The 25,122-nt window shown below is 43.9% G+C and overlaps 1 protein-coding gene across 1 annotated transcript in view; it reads right to left on the reverse strand.

Moving 5' to 3' along the window:
• Positions 1-25,122, reverse strand: part of CARPA (Carbonic anhydrase-related protein A) — a 608,382-nt gene that overhangs the window by 96,876 nt on the left and 486,384 nt on the right. Inside the window, exon 4 of the mRNA XM_070099973.1 lies at positions 24,302-24,493. Within this exon, the coding sequence (XP_069956074.1) occupies positions 24,302-24,493 (192 nt within the window). The remainder of the gene's footprint in view (positions 1-24,301; positions 24,494-25,122) is intronic.

Here is a 25,122-nt window from a genome sequence, read left to right on the forward strand (position 1 = left end):
TCAAGGTGAATACTAAGTCCAGTCTTGCTGGTGTGTGTGTGTGTGTGTGTGTGTGTGTGTGTGTGTGTGTGTGTGTGTGTGTGTGTGTGTGTGTGTGTGTGTGTGTGTGTGTGTGTGTGTGTGCGTGTGTGTGTGTGAATATATTCGCCTATATATACTCTCCTATATGTGTGGTAGCTGGGGTCGAGTTTCAGCTCCAGGCCCAGCCTCTCCGCTGTTCGCTACTAAGTTTACTCTTCCCTTGGCTTCGTGAGGCTTATTGTACCTCTTCTTATATCCATGTGTAAATCCTCCCTCTTATATCCATGTGTAAATCCTCCCTCTTATATCCATGCGTGTATCCTCCCTCTTTCAGTCATGCGTGTATCCTCTTATATCCTTGCGTGTATCCTTCCTCTTATATCCATGCGTGTATCCTTCCTCTTATATCCATGCGTGTATCCTTCCTCTTGTATCCATGCGTGTATCCTTCCTCTACCACTTCTTTCTTTCCTGTGCTTTCAATTTCCAGCAGTGCCCTCTTGTTCTTGTGTCCCTGTCCATCTTATCAGTTCTCCTGAGTATTTTGAACGTTGTTATCAAGTCATCTCTAGTCCTTTTCTAGTGTCATTTGGTTGCTCTTAACCACTCCTCATGGGACATACCTTTTTTTCAAGGACTATTCTCATTGCAAATTTCTGCATTTTCTCCAGTTTCGTAATATGCTTGATGCATACTCCAGTAGGGTGATGCATACTCCAGTAGGGTCCTGACGTACTCTGTAAACAGTGTCGAGAAAGGCTCCTTACAATCATCCAGTAGGATTGTGAGGCAGGATTCACTATCTCTAAAGCCACGATGGCTGTCATTTATATATCCACTCTTTTCCAGGTGCTCCACCACTCTTCTGATAATATTCTCAATTACCTTATATATCAAGCACTTCACTGATATTGGTCTGTAGTTTAAAGCCTGAAGACGCCAAATGTTTCACCACGTGTGGTGTCTTCAGAAGCCAGTCGTGGCGAAACATTTCCTCTAATAAATGTCTTGAACTGTATATAAGTATCTTTTGGCACATCTTGTCGGTATCACCATACTATTTGTCAGTAATGAACAGAATCCAGTTCCTTGCGTCCGCTCATTTGTGTATCAGAAACCTCAGGAGACCCTACAGTGATCCTTGGGGGACTTCACCGACACTTTCAAAAAGCTATATATGATTTTATCGTACTTGTTCTTAATTAATGCCGTGGAAGGACTCTTGATCTAAGGAACTAGTACTGATCTGCCTTTTGTCGAAGCAAGTATGATCCCCTTTCCCCAGACACTGCATAAGCCCTAAGGCTTTAGCACTTCCCTATAAATATAATAATCGGTATCCCTTCATGTTCCCTCATAGTGGTGAGAAAGATGGCAAGCTTGGTCACCCTGTCTCTTTCGTGGAGAATTTACTATGTCATGATTATGTCTCCTCTAATTTTCCTTTCCTCCAGTGTCGTGATGTCCGCTTCATATTGTTTTCCTTCGCAGGCTTAGTAATGAATGACCCATACGGTCTTATCACTTCATGAAATACATTCTCCTTGGATTTCGCAACATTAGATCTGCAATTTCATCGTTCACTCGTTTCATAAGTAAAATAATATTCTGTCGACAGACGACAGTCGAACATTATTAGTTATATTAGCACAGTTCTTCCCATATTCATGTACGTAGGCTTTAGATCGATCTAGTATGCAGTAAAAGCATACTCAGGATGAAATTTTCCCTCATTACTATCTGTTGTCTTAACTGAAATAAATATTCTTATATTAAGGGTAAGATCTACTGCTAAAGCTCCTGTGTTACGGAATGCAATACAGTATTGCCTCCGAATCCTTCCTATTAGAGGCCTGGGTTAGCCTAGACGGTGGAGCGACGGAATGGAAATTTACGAATCGCGATTCGAGTCCCTCGTCCACCCTTCTGTTCAAACATACACAAACACAACAAACAAACACAAGCATATATATATATATATATATATATATATATATATATATATATATATATATATATATATATATATATATATATATATATATATATATATATATCAACACTGTGACTAGCCAAGGACTCGAACCCATGTTGTTTTGGCCCACCTCATGGTGAGTGAAAAACCACATGATGCTCTAACCCACAGGACCACCAAATCCTACAAGAATTATGCACTCAGCAGAGCTAGGTATTCTACCGTGATCCGAGGACATACAGAGGTGAGGTTGCCTCTGAGCTAATTTCATTCTACCCACACCACAGTACTCCCTCGGATCACGGTAAAACACCTAACTCTGCTGGGTGCGTGATTCTCGCAGGATTTGGTGGTCCTGTGGGTTAGTCATGTGATTTTCGTTCACCATGAGGCGGCCAAAACAACATGGGTTTGAGTCCTTGACTATTCGCAGTGTTGTTATTAATCAATACCACTTGCTCGTGGTTACAATAATGTGTGTGTGTGTGTATATATATATATATATATATATATATATATATATATATATATATATATATATATATATATATATATATATATATATATATATATATATGTATATATATATATATATATATATATATATATATATATATATATATATATATATGTATATATATATATATATATATATATATATATATATATATATATATATATATATATATATATATATATATATATATATATGAAAATATGTCGCCTAGATATTAATACAGCAAGGCATCAGTAGCGTATTCTCGTTGAGTGGCTGGGGCCGTAGGGAATCACACCACAACAATCCTTGACACAGTCACCACCACACAACCACCAGCAGTACCACAAAACCATCACCACACCACCAATTCACCACCACCAGTACCACAAAACCATCACAACACCACCAATTCACCAACAACAATAAACCACCATCACCACACCACCAGTACACTACCACCACATCACCACTCCCACTACTACACCACCACCACACCACCACGATACCTCCACCACCACACCACCGATATATCACCTCTACCACATCACCACCATAACATCACCACACCTCCAACCCCCACTTCTACTACACCACCGCAACCACCACTTCACGACTACCACCTTCACTACCACACCATCACCATCCCCTCCATAACTTCGTCACTCCCTGCACCTCTTCTCCCATCTCGTCCTCCTCCTCCTCATCACCCATTCATCTTCTCTCCCCTCTAACACCTCAACGTACATCAACCCCAATAACCCCTCATCCATTACTTCTCGTCCCTTCTCTCAATCAATTCTCCTGATTTTACTTCCTATCATTGTCGGAAACCTTCGCTTATCCTGTGTAAAAAAGATGTTTACACAGTAGACGACACAGTTCACTCAACGTTGCGTCTGGTTAAGAGAAAAGATAAACTACTATAAGATTTTGTTGGGATTTTTAAACCAGGATAACCGTTGAAAGTCAGTGCGTCATCGAGGACTGTCTGTCTTGTTTCCATTAGGGTCTTTAAATCTTGTCCCCCAGGATGCGACCCACACCAGTCTACTAACACTCAGGTACTTACTTGCTTGCTAGGTGAACAGGGATAGCAAGTGTAAGAAACATAAGAACATAATAAAGAAGGAACACTGCAACAGGCCTACTGGCCCATGCGAGGTATGTCCAATTCTCCCACTGGCTTAAGCAAGTGCCTTAAACTACTCAGGTCAGATTCACTTGCTAGTCAGGTCCAACTCATACCCACCCACACCCACTCATGTATTTATCTAACCTATTTCCATAACTACACTCAGTGTGTGAGGCGAGAGTGTCACCTACCAGACCACGGGACACATCATAGAACAAGCTCTTATTGGGACAACGATACCCACTGTGTTGAGCATAATCAAATAGTAACTTGATTAAGCTCGAAACTTGATTAAGAGCGAAACGTTGTCACAGCAGTACCTTGTTTTGCATATTTTATCTTCATCTTCATTCCTCTGGGAGTTATGACAATTCATCCGCTGAACTGTAATTAACTAAGTTACCAGAAATTAATTTTATGTATTTCCACATTGCAAACTATGCGAAAAGTAAAAAAAAATGAAAGTAAATGTTTTTCATAATTATCATATGAGAGTGGGCGAGATATTATCAACAAATTTTGTTGAAAATAAGAAAAAGTTTTGGAGTGATGTTAATAAGTTGAAAAAGTCTGGGGAGCAAATGGATCTGATAGTTCAAAATAGTTGATGAAGATCGGGAAGCTGTGATTTCGTGTATAGGGCAAGGAGGAATAACATCTTGTAGGAGTGAGGAAGAGCCAGTTGTGAGTGTGGGGGAAGTTCGTGAGGCAGTGGGTAGAATGAAAGTGGGTAAGGCAGCTGGGATTCATGGGATAAAGATTGAAATGTTAAAAGCAGGTGTGGATATAGTTCTGGAGTGGTTGGTGCTTTTATTTAATAAATGTAAGGAAGAGGGAAAGGAACCTAGGGATTGCCAGAGCATGCATATTTTTTTTTGTATAAAGGCAAAGGGAACAAAAGAGAGTGCAAAAATTATAGGGGAATAAATCTGTTGAGTATACCTGGTAAAGTGTATGGTAGAGTTATTATTGAAAGAATTAAGAGTAAGACGGAGAGTAGGATAACAGATGAACAAGGAGGCTTTAGGAATGGTAGGGGGTGTGTAAACCAAGTGTTTACAGTGAAACATATAGGTGAACAGTATTTAGATAAGGGTAAAGAGGAATTTGTGGCATTTATGGATTTGGAAAAGGCGTATGATAGGGTGGATAGGGGGGCAATGTGGCAGATGCTGCAAATGTATGGAATAGGAGGTGGGTTACTGAAAGCAGTGAAGAGTTTTTACGAGGATAGTGAGGCTCAGGTTAGAGTATGAACTAGAGAGGGATATTATTTCCCAGTAAAAGTAGGCCTTAGATATGGATGTGTGACGTCACCATGGTTGTTCAATATATTTATAGATGGGAATGTAAGAGAAGTGAATGCGAGGGTCTTGGCAAGAAGTGTGGGGTTAAAAGATGAAGAATCTAACACAAAGTGGGAGTTGTCACAGTTGCTCTTTGCCGATGGGAGATTTGGGAGATTTGGGAGATTCTGAAGAGAAGTTGCAGAGGTTGGTGGATGACGTTGGTAGGGTATGTAAAAGAAGAAAAAAAGGAATATAGGAAAGAGTAAGGTGACGAGGATAACAAAAAAAATTAGGTGATGAAAGATTGGACATCAGATTGGAGGGAGAGAGTATGGAGGAGGTGAATATAATCAGATATTTAGGAGTGGACGTGTAAGATTTATACACACTCGAAGCCATTCAATTTTGTTTCACTCTCTCTACATGGCCGAACACGTCAACAACCCCTCTTCAGCCCTTCTAATTTCCAAACTACGAATTCTATGCATTATATTCACACCACACATTGCTCTTGGATAAGACATCTGCACTGCCTCCAGCCTTCTTCCTGTTGCAATATTTACCACCTATGTATCACACCCATATAAGAGCGTTTGTATAGCTATACTCACCTCCTCCAGAGGTGAATGTATTCAGATATTTAGTAGTGGACGTGTCAGCAGATGGGTCTATGAAAGATGAGGTGAATCACAAAATTGATGAGGGGAAAAAAGTGAGTGGTGTATTGAGGAGTCTGTGGAGACAAAGAACTTTATCCACGGAAGAAAAGAGGGAATATATGTGAGTATAGCTATACAAACGCTCTTATATGGGTGTGATACATAGGTGGTAAATATTGCAACAGAAGAAGGCTGGAGGTAGTGCAGATGTCACATCCAAGAGCAATGTGTGATGTGAATATAATGCATAGAATTCGTAGTTTGGAAATTAGAAGGGCTGAAGAGGGGTTGTTGAGGTGGTTCGGCCTGTAGAGAGGGTGAAACAAAATTGAATGACTACGAGTGAGTATAAATCTGTAGTGGAGGGAAGACGGAGTTAGCGTCGGCCTAGTTGGAGGGAGGGGGTAAAGGAAGTTTTGTGTGGGAGGGGCTTGGGCTTCCAGCAAGCATGCGTGAGAGTGTTAGATAGGAGCGAATGGTTATTAGGATTTGACGTGCTCTTGGAGTGTAAATAAGGTGACATTTATGAAGGGATTCAGGGAAACCGGCAGGCCGGACTTGAGTCCTGGAGATGGGAAGTACAGTGTCTGCACTCTGAAGGAGGGGTGTTAATGTTGCAGTTTTATAACTGTAGTGTAAGCGCACCTCTGGCAAGACAGTGATGGAGTAAATGATGATTAAAGTTTTTCTTTTCCGGGCCACCCTGCCTTGGTGGGAGACGGCCGATGTGTTAATGAGTAAAATAGTATCCAAATGTTACAAATTGTACTGCCTAAATGTAAAAAAAAAACTAGTTCTTTAAGCCTATTTATATCTTTTTCCAAAAAAAAAAAAAAACACAAATATCTTGCTAAGTTTTGCCAGCAAGAAAAAGTTTCATTGTTTTCTTAGCTAATGAAAGACTTTCTTTCTAACAGACAGGTAAAAAAATATGCATTATAAAAAGAGGTGTCAGATCCAGCCGCTTCAAAGAAGTATTTGAACAATGTGGTAAAGGTTATAATTTGAAGCTGCATAGGAGCAAGAATGTGCCATATGCACGAGCTGCATAAGGATGTTTATCATTAGTCTGTATAAACTTTGCTGTGCGCTAAAAGTATATGATCGAGCTTTAATATACATTTCCGTTATTTTTGTTTCGTTTATGCTGACGAGAAAGATTTAGAGCAGCAATGAACACACAAACACTATTACTACTACTACTGCTACACAACAAAAAAAAAAGAGAAAAAAAAACACTCCAGGCCAAGTGTCTATCGACAAGTGTCTCTGACAACCAGTAACTACACACACACACACACACACACACACACACACACACACACACACACACACACAAAGGGCACTGCAATGGATCAGAGAGTAACTGGCAGGGAGGCAACACGAGTCGCGTTTTGTGACGAGGTGTCAGAGTCGGCGCCTTTGACAAGCGGGGTTCCACAAGGATCAGTCTTAGGACCTGTGCTGTTTTTAGTATATGCGAATGACATGGTGGAAGGGATAGACTCAGAAGTGTCCCTGTCTGCAGATGATGTAAAGTTAAGGAGAATATAATCGGATGAGGATCATACAGGACAATAAAGAGATCTGGACATCCTGAACGCGTTGTCCAGCAACTGGCTCCTCGAATTTAACCCCGCCAAACGCAAAGTCATGAAGATTGGGGAAGGGCAAAGAAGACAGCAGACAGAGTATAGGCTAAGTGGTCAAAGACTGCAAACCTCAGTGAAGGTAAAGGATGTTAGGGTGAGTAATATACCGAGCACATCTGAGGCACACATCAACCAGATAACTGCTGCAGCAAATGGGCGCCTGGCAAACCCGAGGATAGCGTTCCGATACCTCAATAAGGAATCTTTCAAAACTCTGTACAATATGTACGTCAGGCCTATACTGGAGTATGCAGCACCAGTTTGGAACGAACACCTGGTCAAGCACGTCAAGAAATTAGAGAAAGTGCAAAGGTTTGCAACAAGACTGGTTCTAGAGCTAAGGGGAATGTCCTACGACAAAAGGTTAAGGGAAATCGGTCTGACGACACTGGAGGACAGAAGGGTCAAGGAAAACATGATAACGACATATAAAATACTGCGTGGAATAGATAAGGTGGACAGGGACAGGATGTTCCAGAGATGGGACACAGATACAAGGGGTCACAATTGGAAGTTGAAGACTCAGATGAGTCAAAAGGGATGTTAGAAAGTATTTTTTCAGCCACAGAGTTGTTAGGAAGTGGAATAGTCTGGCAAGTGATGTAGTGGAGGCAGGAACCATACATAGCTTTAAGACGAGACTTGATAAAGCTCATGGAGCAGGGAGAGGGAGGACCCAGTAGCGGCCAGCGAAGGGGCGGGGCCGGGAGCTGAGTCTCGACCCCTGCAACCACAATTAGGTGAGTACACATACACATACACACACACACACACACACACACACACACACACACACACACACACACACACACACACACACACACACACACACACACACACACACACACCTACACCTACAAGAATGACCCAAAAATATCATTCTTAAAGCGGCGGGGCTCCTCGAGGTGGTATTTACGAGAGAATTTCCATAATGGTCAACATGTCATCACACCAGGCTCGATAGTGTTGTTATCCACCAGCAAGCAGGGTGAGGGAGGGACTCTCCCTCACGAAAGTAGGTTGAAGGAGGAACTTTCCTTCAGCAGGCAGGGTGAGGCCTCTACTTCTAGAAGGAAGGGGTGGAAGGTACTCTCTCTGACGCAGTTAGGGTGAGGGAAGAACTCTCCCTGACGCAGGTAGAGGTGATAGAGATCTTCCCTCACACAAGTAAGGTGAGGAAGAGATTTCCTCACGCAGGTAGGGTGAGGATTCCACCTCTAGCAGGTAGGGGGGAAGGGACTCTCCCTGAGGTAGGTAGGGTGAGTAACTGTTCCTTCAACAGGCAGGATGTGGAGAAAAACCTTTACATAATGCACTGAATTATTTTTCAGTCTCACAAATAAAATTCGTTACAACAAATATACAAAATATAAATTAACATTTCATGGGTGATTTAAAGAAAAACATAAAGTGGATTAAATGAGCCCAAAAGTAGGTAAACAAAGACACAAAATTCAATCATTAGTACAACGTTTCGCTGATAAGTTAGATAAATCTTTACACAGAGCGAAACATTCTTACATAAAAAAAAGAGCAACTGGTGTCTTTGTCTTCATAACAGCGAAAATAGAAAAGGAAGGTGAAGAAAAGTGTTGAAAGAATAATTAATAACATGATAATAATATCAGATAGACTGTCCAACAAATTCTGACTAGCTGATTTGTTTGTGTTGCTGAGTTGAGCTCAACTTTGCTCTGTTTTGTTCAGTTTATTGCCTAATTTGGGTATAATTTAGCTCGCGTTGCTTGATTATAATTAAAGTTGGATTTGTGTGTAGTGTGAGATAATAATTTGTTGAATTATGTTTTAAACTGTTCATATTGTAGGATATATATTAGCGTTTGTTGTTCAGAATTTATTGAAACGTAAGTAATAATGTTTTATGTATTTTGTATTGCGAAATCTCATTACAAATTACTATTTCGTATATAATCAGCGTAACAATGCAAAAGAGTTATAGCACACTGCTATGATTGTTGTGTTAGATTATAACAACCTCGGGTGTAAATTATAATCCTTGGTGTTATAGGAACTCGGTACATATAACTACTGAAGTAATACATAAATAACCCGCACGTAAGAGAGAGAAAAGGTTACCACGACGTTTCGGTCCAACTTGGGCCATTTACAAAGTCACTACTCAAGTAACTGTACCAGGAATGATATGAAGTATCGACACGATGGACAATATGATACCACAAAAACCAACCATTTAAATTGACGTTTCGCTCGTACATGACCTTTATATTTTATCCTGCGCTAATAATAATTATGAACTTGATAGAGCTTTTGTGTCGGTAAATAGTCGTGTTTCTAAAATATTTCACACTGCCTCACGAAATCGTAACGACACGATTGTAAACAAACCATACCACAGGTGGGGTTTGAACCCGCGGTCAGAGAGTCTCAAAACTCACTGGCCTAGTGGCTAACGCGACGGTCTGGAGTTTTGAGAGTCTCTGACCGCGGGTTCAAACCCCACCCGTGGTATGGTTTATATTTCACACTGCGCTATCGCCGTGAAGAAAAAATGGCTGCCGAAAATTTGAGGACCAAGGACACGAATGCGTGCACTAAGGACGTCTTCATTAAAGACGTTTAGGCTCTTGATACTTTACTACCAGCTTTTAGAAAAGGTGTCCTGAGACAATTCGTTTCCATTCCTCCTTACTGCTGCTTGTATCGCACATTCGTAGGATGGCCAGGTAAGGAGCCAGTAACTAGCAAGCCAGGTAACGAAGCAGCTTCATGACCAACAAACCAGTTAATTAAGGAGCTGGCTTCATGACGATCAAGCCAGATAACGAACTGGCTTCGTGAGTAGGCTCATTCACTCAGACCGACTCACGCACACACGACGCTAAACACATGATGATCGCTCGAGGTCAGTCAATTAAAGCTGAAGAAATCTATAACACATCAAATATTATAATGTTTTCCCAGCGACATAAAACAGGTTTTTCATCATATATTTCTCTCTTAGTTTTTACTTTATTTTATTGGATTTATTGCTGTAATTATTATTTTACTGCTATTATTTGTTTATATTCGTATTCACATTACACAAATTTTGTAATAATAATAATAATAATAATAATAATAATAATAATAATAATAATAATAATAATATTAATAATAATAATAAAAATAATAATAATTATTATTATTATTATTATTATTATTATTATTATTATTATTATTATTATTATTATTATTATTATTATTTACAGAGAAACTCAGCGATTCAGGAGTATATTTCGTGTCTCATAAAATAAGCTGTAAATGTAAAAGAAGTTAATGAAAAAGCATCCTTCCTTCATTAATTTTTCTCATGTTTTCAAAATTTTTTTTTCCTCACCCACCTCATCAGGAGGCAGGCGTGGGTGACTCACTTCCCTGTACCCACCTTTCCAGAAGTTAGAATATATATCTCAATATCGCGTTCTAAGAAAAAAAAATATGTGCAAGGTGGCGCCTTCCCGAAAATAAACATTTTGGGTTGTCGTATATGATTTTTGAAGTCAGTGTCTCAAAGCCTAGAGAATGGTGTGTCACTCAACATGGAGGGACCAAAAAATCCCATTCCCCACAGTAGGGCGCTGATCCCTTTCATTTAAAATCTCGGAAACCCTGGGAACCAGGAAGCTTGTGACGAAGTTTGGCTGACCTGGTTTGCATGGGGACGGAATTATAGAATAACACACTTACAAACAAACGTTCACAATTATACATAAGATTATAGTTAATAATAACAAACAATAATAATTATTATCATTGCTGTTATTATTATTATTATTCTTATTCTTATTATTATTATTGTTATTATTATTATTATTGGAGTAGGAGCAGCGACAGCGGCATGTCATGTAGGGGGGTAATGATTAAATAGGATATAAGTGGGGGATATGGGAGTAAGGGATTATGTAGGCAGGGGAGAGGCAGGCGCGGTGTTAGGAGTGAGATGATTAGCGAAGGTAGGTAGGTAATGACAGGTCAGTGGTGACCACCACGACACTCATTAACTCTACACTACTCACTAACATATGCCTCGTCCATTCTTCACTCATATATAAACATAATAAAATATAAGAAAAAAAGACAGGGACAGTGAATATTACTATTCTACTCAAACACAGTTTATTACGTCTTTGTACCATAATATATTTGGGAACAGAACATTATTGTGGTTTAGATAAATGGGGTGGTACACATAAGCAGTGAGACAGGGAACACAATCAACTTGACCAAAATGAATGTAACTTACAATATAGCACAGAGGACAGTTCACTACAGGAACTAAGCCACAGGTCCCAAGACCTACACAGCACGAGTACTGCGCCAAGCCAGTACTCTGCCCAATGCCTCCAACAGTCTCCTCCAGAGACTTCAGCAGCCTTCTCCCGAGCCCTGCACCCCAGCAGCAGCTCCTCTCGAAATGTCTGCTCAGGAGCTCTGCATCCCAGCAGCAGCTCCGCTCGAATCTCATGATCATGCTCTTCCTTGGGCTTTTATGGTGGTCCAAGCACCCTCCACAACCACGTGTACGACCTGACGCCTAGGTCTGAGGCGTCAAGAACAAAAGACCTCAGACGTGGGCGTGGCTACAGACGTTTGCCAAGGCAAGGTGTGACCATATAATTGGTTAAATTAGGTCTCCCCAGAGACCTCACAAGCCCAGGTGGACTACATCACATCCCCCTTTCTCCCCCAATTTAAAATATCTGAGAACTAGGACAATTTGTCCTAGTTATTAGACTATTTTAATCCTAATCCCTTAAATCTATTACAATACAAAGACAAAATTATACATAATACAAAATTATTCAATTACATATATTTCCCTCAACCTCCTTAACTACCACAAGGCAGCATAATCAGTACACCTGGCAGTTGGCCAGCATAATAGTCGATCTCTGGTGCAAAGCCTCCTTACCCGTCATTTCTCCTTAAACCTAAATATCGGGCTCCAGTGCCTTCCCTACTTCTACTAGAAATGCACTAGCCAATGCTAGTCACCCTCGCACGTTAACCATTGGGCCAAACCTCTCTAGGCTTCTATGGCGTGGAAAACTGCTCCAACGGGTTGCATTCTTTCAAGTAACTGCAACTGGACCACTTCACGACCACCAAGGTCGCATTTTCGGCACACTTCACATGCACACTACAACATCTGAAAATCGAGACAGGGCAGGCATCGCAGCTAAGACCCTCCATTATCCTATGCCACTACTAGGATTCACTGGCCTCATAAAACAAGGCGGCCATAATCACTGGACCGTTTTCAAGGTCACCTTATTCCACACAGGTAACACTAACACTTCTGGCAAGTCAAAGTAGGCTGGGGACATCTCACACTCTTAATTGTCTCTCATGGCTGGCAGGGCATCCCCGCATACCTGTCGCACAGGTCGACCAGCAAGGCAGGACACACCTCCATGCCGCCCTTGAAAGCAGGCTGGTCCCAGCAGCTGGAGTCCATCTCCGCGGCTCACGTCCTTCCACATCCCCGAGGATGGCAACTCCTTCATAGTAGATTCTCCTGTCCTGGCACACCAGCCAGAATCCCTCACACACCACTGCAGCATCACCGCCATCTCCTCTTGAGCTAGGCAGCATCGCAGCATCACAGCACGGCCACAGCATATCCATCATCACAGCACGGCCGTATCACAGCAGCACATAGCACGGCCGTATCACAGCAGCACACAGCACGGCCACAGCATCGCAGCACGGCTACAGCATCGCAGCACGGTCCCAGCATCACAGCACGGCCGCAGCGTCTCAACATCACAGCACGGCCGCAGCATCTCAACATCACAGCAGCACACAGCACGGCCACAGCATTGCAGCACGGCTACAGCATCTCAGCACGGCCACAGCATAGCAGCACGGCTACAGCATCTCAGCAGCATCACAGCAGCCGACATCAGCAGTAGCAGGCTATGGTCAGTTGCTCGAGGTGAGATGAGGTCACTTCAGGTCATCAACAGCAGGTGCGGTCACCCATCCCTGGCAACTGCGAGTAACTGGCGGTCCGTGGGTGATGGTCACAGAGGCTGGGTGACGCAGACAGACACCCACTACACTGGATGACAGACCAGGGCAGCAATACATCTACTGGGGCACATCAGCTGGGTGACTGGGCATATCAGCTGGGTGACTGGGCACATCAGGTGGACAGCAATCATAGGCAACTCTTCAATGGGTGACAGTTGTGGGTAAGTCTTCCAAGGCGGGCTGGGTGACTTCTCATTCCTCTGTAAATATTCAATTTCGGCCAGTAATTGCTTCCCCCAAAAGTCTCACCCAAATACTGATATTCTCCACCATTTATCTCTAACCAACAACCAACTCCACCAAATATAATATTACACCCAAACAATTATTTAGCCCCACCGTCAAAAAGGACATTTAAAGGTCACTAGGATTATAATATACAGATATTCACTTTAGATTTTACACACACAAGAAAAAAAAAGTGGTAGAAAGTATAACGAGCATCAAAATAGGATATGGGACTGGTTCCTACTATAAAAAAAATAAGAACCACCACCGCTTGACACCATGTCATGTAGGGTAATGATTAAATAGGATATAAGTGGGGAGGGAGAGGGATTATGTAGGCAGGGGGGAGGCAGGCGGGTGTTAGGAGTGAGATGATTAGCGAAGGTAGGTAGGTAATGACAGGTCAGTGGTGACCAGACACTCATTAACTCTACACTACTCACTAACATATGCCTCGTCCATTTCTTCACTCAATATAAACATAATAAAATATAAGAAAAAAGACAGGGACAGTGAATTTACTATTCTACTCAAAACAGTTTATTACGTCTTTGTACCATAAATATTGGGAACAGAACATTATTGTGGTTTAGATAAATGGGTTAACATAAGCAGTGAGACAGGGAAACAATCAACTTGACCAAAATGAATGTAAACACAATATAGCACAGAGGACAGTTACTACAGGAACTAAGCCACAGGTCCCAAGACCTACACGCACGAGTTGGCAGCCAGTATTCTGCCCATCCCTCAACAGTCTCCTCCCGAGACTTGCAGCCTTCTCCCGAGCCCCACCCCAGCAGCAGCTCCTCCGGAAATGTCTGCTCAGGAGCTCTGCATCCCAGCAGCAGCTCCGCTCGAATCTCATGATCATGCTCTTCCTTGGGCTTTTATGGTGGTCCCAAACACCCTCCACAACCACGTTAGACCTGACGCCTAGGTCTGAGGCGTCAAAAACAAAAGACCTCAGACTGGGTGGCTACAGACGTTTTCCAAGGCAAGGTGTGACCATAATTGGTTAAATTAGGTCTCCCAGAGACCTCCAATGAGTGGGAAACACTCACAGCGTAGTTGGTCAGTGTTACGTATGGTGATAGTTGCTGATGAGTATTTGGTGCAGCAGAGAGAAACAGGGGTGATATAGCAAATGCAGAGCAGGCAGAGGGCAGTGAAAAGTAGCAAGGAGCAGGAGGTGGAGTAATGGTAGCGAGTGGGAGCATGGAGCGACATGGAGTGGAGTAGTCGTCGTAGTAGAGTGGGTGGAGAGCGCACGGCGCGGGGCGCGCGGGGCGGCGAGTAGTGAGAGCAGCTGGCAGCAGCTGGTAGCAATGGTAGTAGTAGTAGTAGTGTAAGTAGCTGTATAACGGCAGCGGGGCAGCAACAACAACCCCAGCAGCAGCGGTAGTGGTAGCAAGGGGTTGCGCCAGCAGTTGCGCGGTGCGGCAGCGCGGCGCGCGCCGCGCGCAGCAGGCGTGCGCCGTGCAGCCAGCGGGGCGGCAGCAGCAGCGGGAGCAGGGGGTGGGTGGTGGCGGGGGTTGCGCGGCAGCGGGGCTAGCACGGCAACGGCGAAACCAAAAAACCGCAGCAGCAGCAGGTGAGTATTGTAGCGGCGCGTGGCAGCCCCGGGGGCGGCTGGCCTCGCGCGGCGGCGGCAGCAGCGGCGGCGGCAGCGGCGGCGGCGGCACCGGCAGCCCCGGCAAGCGCCCGCGGCGGCGTCGGTGGTGTGGGGTTGTGGTGGTGGTGGTGGTGTGTGGCAGGGAGCAGCGGCGCAGCAGCGGCGGGGGCGGTTCGGTGTGGTTTCACGGCCGCGGCAGCGGCCGGGAGCAGCAGCAGCAGCCAACCGGTTGGGGGGAGGGAGGGAGGAGTGCAGCGCGCGCCAGCGGTCGCGTGGGGGCCGGGGGTTGTGTTGCTGCCGGCCCCTGGCCGGCCGGTGGTAGGGGGGTGGGTGTGGTGGGGGGCAGCGCGGGGCGGCGGGGGCCGCGTGGCAGCGCGCAGCAGGCGGCGGCGCGCGGCGGGGGTGTGGTTGTGGTGGGCAGCGGGAGGCGGCAGCGCAGCAGGGCGCGCCCTGGGGTGGGGTTGGGGCAGCGCGCGGGGGGGTGTGGTTGGGGCGCCGCGGCCGCGTGTGTGTAGGGCAGCGGAGCGCGGCCCCTGGCTGGTGGGGGAGAGAGGGAGGCAGCAGCGGGCGGCCCGGCGTGGTGGTGGTGTGTGGGTTTTGGGTGGTGGTGGACCCGCGGGAGCGCGGGGCGGCAGCGGGAGCAGCGGGGGCGGGGGGTTGGTGGTGGGGTGGTGGGAGGCAGCGGGGGCCGGTTGGGGGTTGGTGGGGGGGTGCGCGGGGGCGCAGCAGCAGCAGCGGCCCCCGGCAGCAGCAGGGAGCAGCAGCGAGCGCGGGGTGGCAGCGGCGTGGCGGTGTGTGTGGTGGTTGCTGGGGGCGCCGGGGCGCGGGGCGCGGTGTGTTTAGGGGGACGGGGGCCGGGCTGGCACCGCGCAGCAGCGGGAGAGGGTGGTGCGCGCCAGCTTGTGGTGGTGGTGGGGGTTGGTGGTAAAGGGGAGCAGCGCGCAGCGAGCGGCAGCGGCGGCCAGCGGCGGCACAGCGGGGCGGGGGCAGGGAGCGGCGGGAGTGGTGCTGCCCCCGGTGGCGCGGCGGAGGGGGTGTGGTGTGTTAGGGGGCGCGCGCGTTTTGGGTTGTGGGGCAGCCCTGCGCGGTGGTGGTGTGGGTTGGGGGTTGGTGAGTTGCGGGGCGGCCGCGCGGGGGCGGGTTGGTGGGTGTGGGTAGGGGAGCAGCGCGCAGCGGCAGCCGCCGGGGAGGGAGGAGGAGGCAGCGGAGCGGATGTGGTGCGGGGCGGGGGCTGGCAGCGGCGGCAGCAGCAGCGGCCGGCGCGGCAGCAGCGCAGCGGGGGCAGCGGGGGCCTAGCGGCCGGCGCGTGTGGTGGTGGGGGCTGGCCGCGGGTTGGGTTTTGGGTGTGGTGGGTGGTGCGCGGGGGCCGGGTGGCGGCGGGGGCGGTGGTTGGTGGCAGCGGCGGGGGGGGGTTGGTGGGGTGTGGTGGTGGTGGTGGTGGCAGCCGGGGGCCCCGCGCGCGGCGGGGGCGGGGGCGGGGCGGGGCCGGGGCGGGGGCCGTGTGGTGGGAGCGGCGGGAGGTTGAGGGAGCCGTGCGCCGGCAGCGGGGCAGCGGGGGCAGCGGGAGCCGGCGCCGGGTGGCTGGGGGTTGGGCCGCACCGCGGGGGCGCTGGTGAGGGTTGTGTGGCAGCGAGCAGCAGCAGCAGCAGCGGTGGTGGGGGGGTGTGGTGGCGGCAGCGCACGCAGCAGCAGCGGGGCGCCCTGGGTGGGGGTTTTGGTGGTGGTGTGGTGGCGGCGGCAGCGGGGGCGGCAGCGGCAGCGTGGGGGTTGGTTGTGCGCGCCGGGGCGGGGCGGCAGCGGCGGGGGTGGGGGCGGGGGCAGGTGTGGGGTGGTGGCCAGCGCGGGGCCGGGAGCGGGGGCAGCAGCGGCTTTTGGGAGGAGAGGAGAGCAGCAGCAGCAGCAGCAGCGTTGGAGAGAGAGCAGCAGCAGCAGCAGCAGCAGTGAAAGTAGAGCAGTGCGCGTTGTAGTTGTGTGTGTGTGTTAAAGTGGCAGCAGCAACAGATCCAAACAACCAACCAGTGCAAATTCCCCCAAATTTTTAAAAATTAAACATTATATTTATAATTTTACGCAAAGTGAATATTCCACTCGGAACAAGTTTACATAACGCGGACAATGTCAGATATAAAAATGTAATGGCAATTCTGGTTTCAGAAAACCCATTTCACCTTCCAAATTATCATATTTCATCTCGTTCCTGTGTTTATTCTAAGTTATACTGAGTCTGCCCCGAAACTGCCCTCTGGATAAAATCCTGTAAATAGAAACTGTAAATAAATTTTTCCTTCTTTTAATTGCTTCGTTTTAAATAGCCAATCATTAGTATTATTTAATGTAAATATTGCTCTGAAATCCGAGCAGTCGTAAAGCTTGGTTATTATAATACTGTTGTGCCTCCCACTGTTGTTCGTTCAGTGTTACCACGACGCGTTCTAACCAACTGAGGGTATATACACTGGGGGGTGTTTATATCAGAGTGCATGTACTCCGTAAATGTTTATCTCTCAGTGCATATAATACAACGAGCTATGTATATCTTTCAGTATATATATCTCCGAGGGTGTAATCTCAGGGTACATACGCAGACAGTTTGCTTTAATCGCTATTTTGGTGATTAATCTTGATGTTAATGTGCAGGTATGTGAACTGCAGCCACAATGGCCTACGAGTAACCGACTAGCTTTTAACTTGACAAATTAATTGGTAGGTCATTCTCTCGGACATACACCCGAATTAACTCCCTGGTTCTTCTCTTTTCAAGCCCAGTAACCCTTCAATATTTACTCAGTGGTAGGACTTTATCTTTCTTTAACACACATCAGTACTTACTCATTTCTAAATAGTATTCATCCAGGTTTTCCTGAAAACCAGGATTATGGAAGCAAAAAGGTCGGTCAACAAACTACTCTCTATCAAGAGTTTCGTCTCTATCGAACTGCTCTTCATGTGGTTTTGTATTCTTGAGACATCACCACCTGAGAAACATATGTTATTATTGATTAGGCTAGGTTAGGATAGATTTAGTTAGATTACCCTATATTAGCCTACATTTTCGTATAATTAACCAGGCAATAAATAAGAAATGATTAAGGTAAGCTTGGATGCGACTGGAAAGTGAACTGTAGATAAATGGTTCAGAGCACCGACAAGTTGATGATTGAGACACTTGTGCAACACTTGGTTATCTTTATTGTGGAAATGTTTCGCCAGTAAGTGGCTTCCTCATTCCGGTACGGAGATGAATGGTGCAAAATGAGAAGAAGTTTTTGGTATTCGGTTCCTCATATTCCACCAGTCATCTCTGTTCCGGACTGAGGAAGCCACTAGTTGACGAAACGTTTCCACAGTAACGTTATCCAAGTGTTTCACTAGTGTCACGATAAGGTTGTGGCTTCATAATGAAACGTCCTGATTCCTAAAAAAAAATAGATGTTTCGGATTCTGAGAGACCCAAGAAAGGTATCCCCTTATCTTGTAAGCCTAGCCTTCTCTAACTTAATACATGTAAAAGGAATGTTACAAAATACAGCATACATTTCTAATGCATTTAAATACCAGCGTTGAAAATATGAAGGCAATCATAAAAGATATTCACACGTTACGAAACGAAAACTAAAATCACGCTGTCTTCCACAAAATGATGAAGCGGCTGCTACGTAGACTAAAGCCAATATAATCTTTCCAGAAAGAAAAAAAATAGGCACAATACCGTGACTGGAACAATACACAAGTAACCCGCACACAGGAGAGAAGCTTGAAACCAGAATTTCAGTGATACTAATTATTTCCATAAAATTGGAAAATTGGCATCTGCACAGTCTAATAACACCTGAACCTCGAGATGTTGCTTATCAGACGAGGCATTCTTCAGTTACTGAAATGACTTCAATTTGTTTAATAAAACTGGCAAATATAAACTTTACCGAAAATTACTGCAAAGTTACTTTAGAGTAAGATACACCCACGTTACAATCAGTACAAAGTTACTTTTGAGAAAGATAAATCAATGGTAAATCATTGCAGAGTTACTTTAGAGTAAGATACGCCAACGTTACAATCGGTGCAAACTACTGTTGCGTTAGATACATTTGTGCTAAAATCAGTACAAATTAACTTTTAAGAAAGATACACCAACGCTGAAAAGCTGAAGCCTACCAGAGAGGGCATTCTCCAGTTACTGGACGTGATCCAGCGATTATAAAGTTATTACCAATTTTAGTAACCTCTCAAATTAGTACTAACACAACCTGAACCGAAAAGATATCATCATATTAGTAAGACACAAGTAATTTCAAGTAATTTCACAAAACAAACATTTTATTTAAAAAGTAAAATTGGAAAATTGGTTCCAACACACTCCAATAATATTTCGAACATTTTGAGTAGGATACACATGTGGTAATCGAAAGAAGCACTTTCAAGTTATAAACGATAACCTTCGAAGAAGAGAAATCTGTATCTGAGTTTATGACCAACTTAGAAATATAGAAGTATAATATCTAAAGGTTGACTAAAATCGTAATATTTTAAAACGTAAATTTTCAGTAAAAGTATCTAATCTTTCTTTTTTTTTCAATAATATTTTTAAAATTCTTTACACTACTGTAAGATTTTTTTTTAACAAACTGGACTCTGCATACTTTCTATGAGCTGCCAGACAAGGACAAAAGGGATCGAAGCAAAATTTTGCAAATTGGCACCTATAAAGTCCATTAACTATTGAACGCTTACTCCATGGTGCATCAGCACTGAATGTATGAAGCCGTCGGATAAGAAATTCTCAATTAATGACATGAGCAGTATTCTAGTTTTTCCAATTTCTTTAATTAAAATAGCAAATGAGTAATACACTGACAAAACTCAGTCCAAGTCTTTCTCTAAGTACGATACATCATCGTGTAGCAATAAAATTTGATCAGAAGAGCCATTCCTCACTTACTGTACAGAAGTATTATTAATCAATTAGCAAATTAGAGCATCCACAACACTAAATTAATCAGAATCTCCCGTAGAGCAACCCCACTATCACTGATAGTTTGAAACCGATCAGATGAGACATTCTCCAGGTATTGCTCTAACTCAACAATTTCAAGTGAATTAACTATACTAGTAAATTGACAAATTTGCACCTACAGTGAATAAACTTCTAAGAACCATCCTATTCATGTGGTGTGTCAGCCATTAAGACATCAAAGTTATTTCACAGAAAATGTAACACATTTTAAGTGTAATATTGGTAATGTGTCATTTACACACAATAACTATTATTCCAACTTTTTTCTAAGTATAACACGTAGTATGTGGTGTATGTAAGAAGCAGATCAGAAGAGGTTTTATCTAGCTGAAGAATTAGACGTATGTGCAACATCTGGGAATCTTTATTTGTAGACGTATTGCTATCCACTGGCTTTATCAGCATTATAGGACTTAATGTGAAGAATGTTGAATCAAAACGAAATATAAGATAATCAGTCCCTCAGTCTTGGAGTTGGTTAAGAGCACAGAAGTGAAGACTACGGTGCTCTTCACCAGCTCCAAGGCTGAGGGACTGATCACCTTATCTTTTGTATATAGTTCTACTATATTCACATTATATCCTTGTATAGTATTGATAAAGCCACTGGATGTCGAAACGTCTACAAATAAAGATTCCCAGATATTGCACATATGTCTAACTTATCATCTTAAATGCCATTCATTAGTCTTGTCTAGTTATTACATAGAAACCGATATCAGAAACGGTCTATATGAAATTGACCAGCTGGCACTCGCCCATGATAATAATTGTTCGACCCTTTCCCCTGGGTACAGTACAACCCCCCCCCCCTCCCTCAGAAAATTTAAAACCGATAGAACCAGACATTCTCAAGTAATAAACAAAAATCTTGGTGGAAGGAAAATAAAATTATATCAACCAAAAAAAGGTACTTTTTCGATAATGCCATATGAAGGATGGACTGCTGTCAAAGCTTCATGTTGCTTAAACACATGGAGGAAAGAATCATTGGCTTCATAGTAGTAATCTATAATTATGACTCCCACAAAATGTAGTTGTAAGTAATGAATATGTTTTTGCAAATTTTAATTCATGCTTAAACATTTCCCCTGGACATTGGATATTGGAAGTAGTGAATGATTATACTCTGGGGAGGCTAATTAATACCTCAAGCTTAAAGTAGATCCCTCTGTCTGACAGGTGACAGGTAACATAACCTTATAACAGTTTATACAAGCAATACTTTCTTCCAACTCACACACACATACACACAGAGGAGTTGTAAATCGACCTCTGCAACCACAACTAGGTGAGCACACACACACACACGGAGATGATAAGAGACGCGAACTTCCCTACTGGCTATCAGAATTTTGAACAGCAAGAGGGCTAGACAAGAATATGATGAAAGCAACAGAACAATGGTGGATACACTAGCTGAGAGGGCCAGAAGGGCCCACATGAGCAGGGAAAAGCTGCAGGTCATGGGAGAGACTATCCATAAGGAGACTGACCAAGAGAAGCTAGAGCCACATAGGGAACCAGAAACGTGGAGGGCTAAGCTGCTGGAGATGGTAATGGAGAACTTCATACACTAACATGATAGGGATACAACCAGAGAGAGAGAAGGTGAACCAGCGAACATGGACCATGTATTCATAATGAGGGGTCCCGTTATAAGGAATATTACATATGAAAGTCCCCTCGGCGCTAGCGATCACACAGTCCTGAGTTCTGAACACCTTGTGGAAGTAACAATGAAGAGTGAAGCAGTTCAAGAAGGAAGTGAGAAGCCAAACTTCAAAAGAGGGGATTAAACAAGCACGAGGCAATTTCTAGAAGGAAAGACAGTGAATGTGATGATGCAACATATGGCCAAAATCTGTAGGGAGGCGAAGTTCATACAAGGGGCAATAGAAACAATGGAAAAAACGAAAGTGAGTCCATGGTTTACCCAGAGGTGTAGAGAGGCCAAAGCCAAATGTGCCAGAGCATGGAAGAAGTATAGAAGGTGAAGAATTCAGGAATACTAGGAGTTAAGCCGAAGAACCACAAACGAATATGCATGAACAAGAAGAGAGGTTCAACGGCAATTTGCGAATGACAGCATCGAAAGCAAAATCCTACCCAAAGTTGTTATATAGCCACATCAAGAGGAAGATAACCGATAGGGACTAGGTAATCAGGCTGAAGAAGGAAGGTGGTGAGCTCACAAGGAATGACCAGGAAGTCTTTCAAAAGCTCACCATAAGGTTTAGTGAGGTAATCTCAGAGACAGAAAGGCCACCAGGAAACCGAACTGTTAGTGCATTAGCAAGCGTTGGACAGAACACAAACGGGGAAGGAGGCAAAGAAGCTGCTGTGTGAGCTAGATATCTCGAAGGTAGTGGAACTAGGTAATATTTATCAGTGGGTCCTGAGAGAGGGAGCAGAGGCACTGTATGTGCCGCTAGCAACAATCTTCAACAAGTTCATCAAAACAGGGTAACTGCTGAAGGCAGCAAAATATACGTGACTATACTATACGTCACTGACACGTATGGTACGTAAGTTATGGAGATTATCGGAAGAGTAATGGAGCATCTAGAAAGGAGTGCGTTCATACATGGCTCCAGCAGGTTTATGTTATAAACCTACTGGAGTTTTGCGACATGATAACAGAAATAAAACAGAATAGAGATGAATGAGTAGATTGCATTTTCGTGGACAGTAAGAAGGCTTTGGATGCAGTGCCGCTAAAGAGACTGGTACATAAGCTAGAGGAGCAGCCATGAATAACAGGAAAAACGCTACACTGGATCAAGGCATCCTTGGCAGGAAGGAAACAATTAGTGATGGTCAGTGATGAGGCGTCGGAGTGGGGTTTCCCAAGGATCACTACTGGGGGCCGGTGCTGTTACTTAAATATACATGAATGACGTGACAGAAGGAATACAGTCAGAGGTATCCCTGTTCACAGACGACGTGAAACTAATATGGAAAATACAATCGGACGAGGACCAGGAAAGGTTACAAATGGATTTGGACAGGTTGCAGGCCTGGACTGACAAATGGCCCCTGGATTTCAACCCAAACAAGTGCATAGTTATGAAGCTAGTGGAAGGACAAAGAAGACCACACATAGAGTACAGGCTCAGAAGGCAAAATCTGCAAATCTCATTCAGGGAGAAGGACCTTGGGGTGTGTCTAATCGAGCATATGCCCTGAGGCGTACATAACCAAAATACCTGATGCACTAAATGCCCGTCGGACACACATAAGAATAGTTGTGTGACATCAAAGTAAAGAGTATGAGGATTAGGTTAGGTAAGATTCGAAAGGAAAGAAGACATTTGTTTCCTGACTCGGGTCTTGGTCCTGTGATGACCCGCTACTGGAGCGTTTGGTCATCTGACCGAGGCCTTACACTGGCTTACCAGTTTACCCTCTTTAAAAATTAAGATAATTAACAATCAAGTAGCATCAATAGGGAATCCACACCTAGTCAAGCATATCAAGAAACTGGAAAAAGCTGCAGAGGTTTGCAGCAAGATTAGTCCCGGAGCTAAAGAGTATATGCTATGAGGAAAGAGCCAGGGAACTCAACCTGATGAAGCTGGAGGACAGGAACATTAAGGAGCGGGGGGGGGGGATATGATAAGGAAATGGAAGTTGAAAACTCAAATGAGTCACACGAATGTTAGGAAGTATTTCTTCAGTCTCAGAGTTGTCAGGAGCCAGGAGTTGTGACTCGACTCATGTAATCACATATACGCGAGTACACACACACAGCCTGACTGATGAAATGTGCGAAAAATTGCACCCAAATCTCAATATTCAATCACACACACACACACACACACACACACACACACATACATATATATATATATATATATATATATATATATATATATATATATATATATATATATATATATATATATATATATATATATATATATATTATATATATATATATATATATATATATATATATATATATATATATATATATATATATAAATATATATATATATATGTATATATATATATATATATATATATATATATATATATATATATATATATATATATATATATATATATATATATATATATATATATATATATATATATATATACTAGGTAAATTGAAGTATGTTAAGTATGAGTATGACATATCCTGGTGCACCTACCTCAGCGGGGAAGGTGGCCCCGTTAATCTGGTGTTCAGAGCCCTTGTCGTTAGCGGCTCCGAAGTGGATGTAGAGATCTTCGAAGCGGTATTTGTAGACGAGGGGCCCTCCTGTGATGTTGACGTGGTGCTTAGTCCCTTTCTCTACTTTGAAGATGACGCTCTGACCAGCATTGTGCAGCGTTCCTGATACCTGAGAGAATGAGGTACTGTTGTTATTACTGTTGGTTTTGGTGTTGGTGTTGTTGTTGGTGTTGGTGTTGTTGGCGTTATTTTTGGTGGTGTTACTGTTGGTAGTGTTGTTATTTCAGAAAAAGGATGAATTTGTATGGGTCATACAATCTTAAGAAAATACGTTAAGGTGTATATCTTTTATATATTGTACGGATGACCTACCTCAGGGTCACGGTTAAATTGCAAAAAAACACCCGAGTTGAGCCTTATTGTCACTCTATGTTGAGCTTTTTATACGAAAAAAGGTCTATGATTGTAAGATTTAATCTTGGAAAAATAGGTGAAATACTGCCATCAACTGACCCCAAAGTGCAATTAGAATTTAAATTAATTTAATGGCTCTTATTACACGGAGGAGAAAATGACTTTTAACATACCTTTTCAAGAGTAAAATCATGTTAAAATATTAATATAATATTAAGCTTGAGGGGAAGGAGTTAATATGGCACTATGGCATTCCTGTATGAAGTTGTACACTAATGATCGTGCATGATGAGAGAGAGAGAAAGAGAGAGAGAGACAGACAGACAGACAGACAGAGACACAGAGAGAGCACCCATCATCCATATATCCAAAAAGAAGAGACTT

The sequence above is a fragment of the Cherax quadricarinatus genome, chromosome 71 (assembly GCF_038502225.1).
Source record: "Cherax quadricarinatus isolate ZL_2023a chromosome 71, ASM3850222v1, whole genome shotgun sequence".
Lineage (NCBI taxonomy): Eukaryota > Metazoa > Arthropoda > Malacostraca > Decapoda > Parastacidae > Cherax > Cherax quadricarinatus.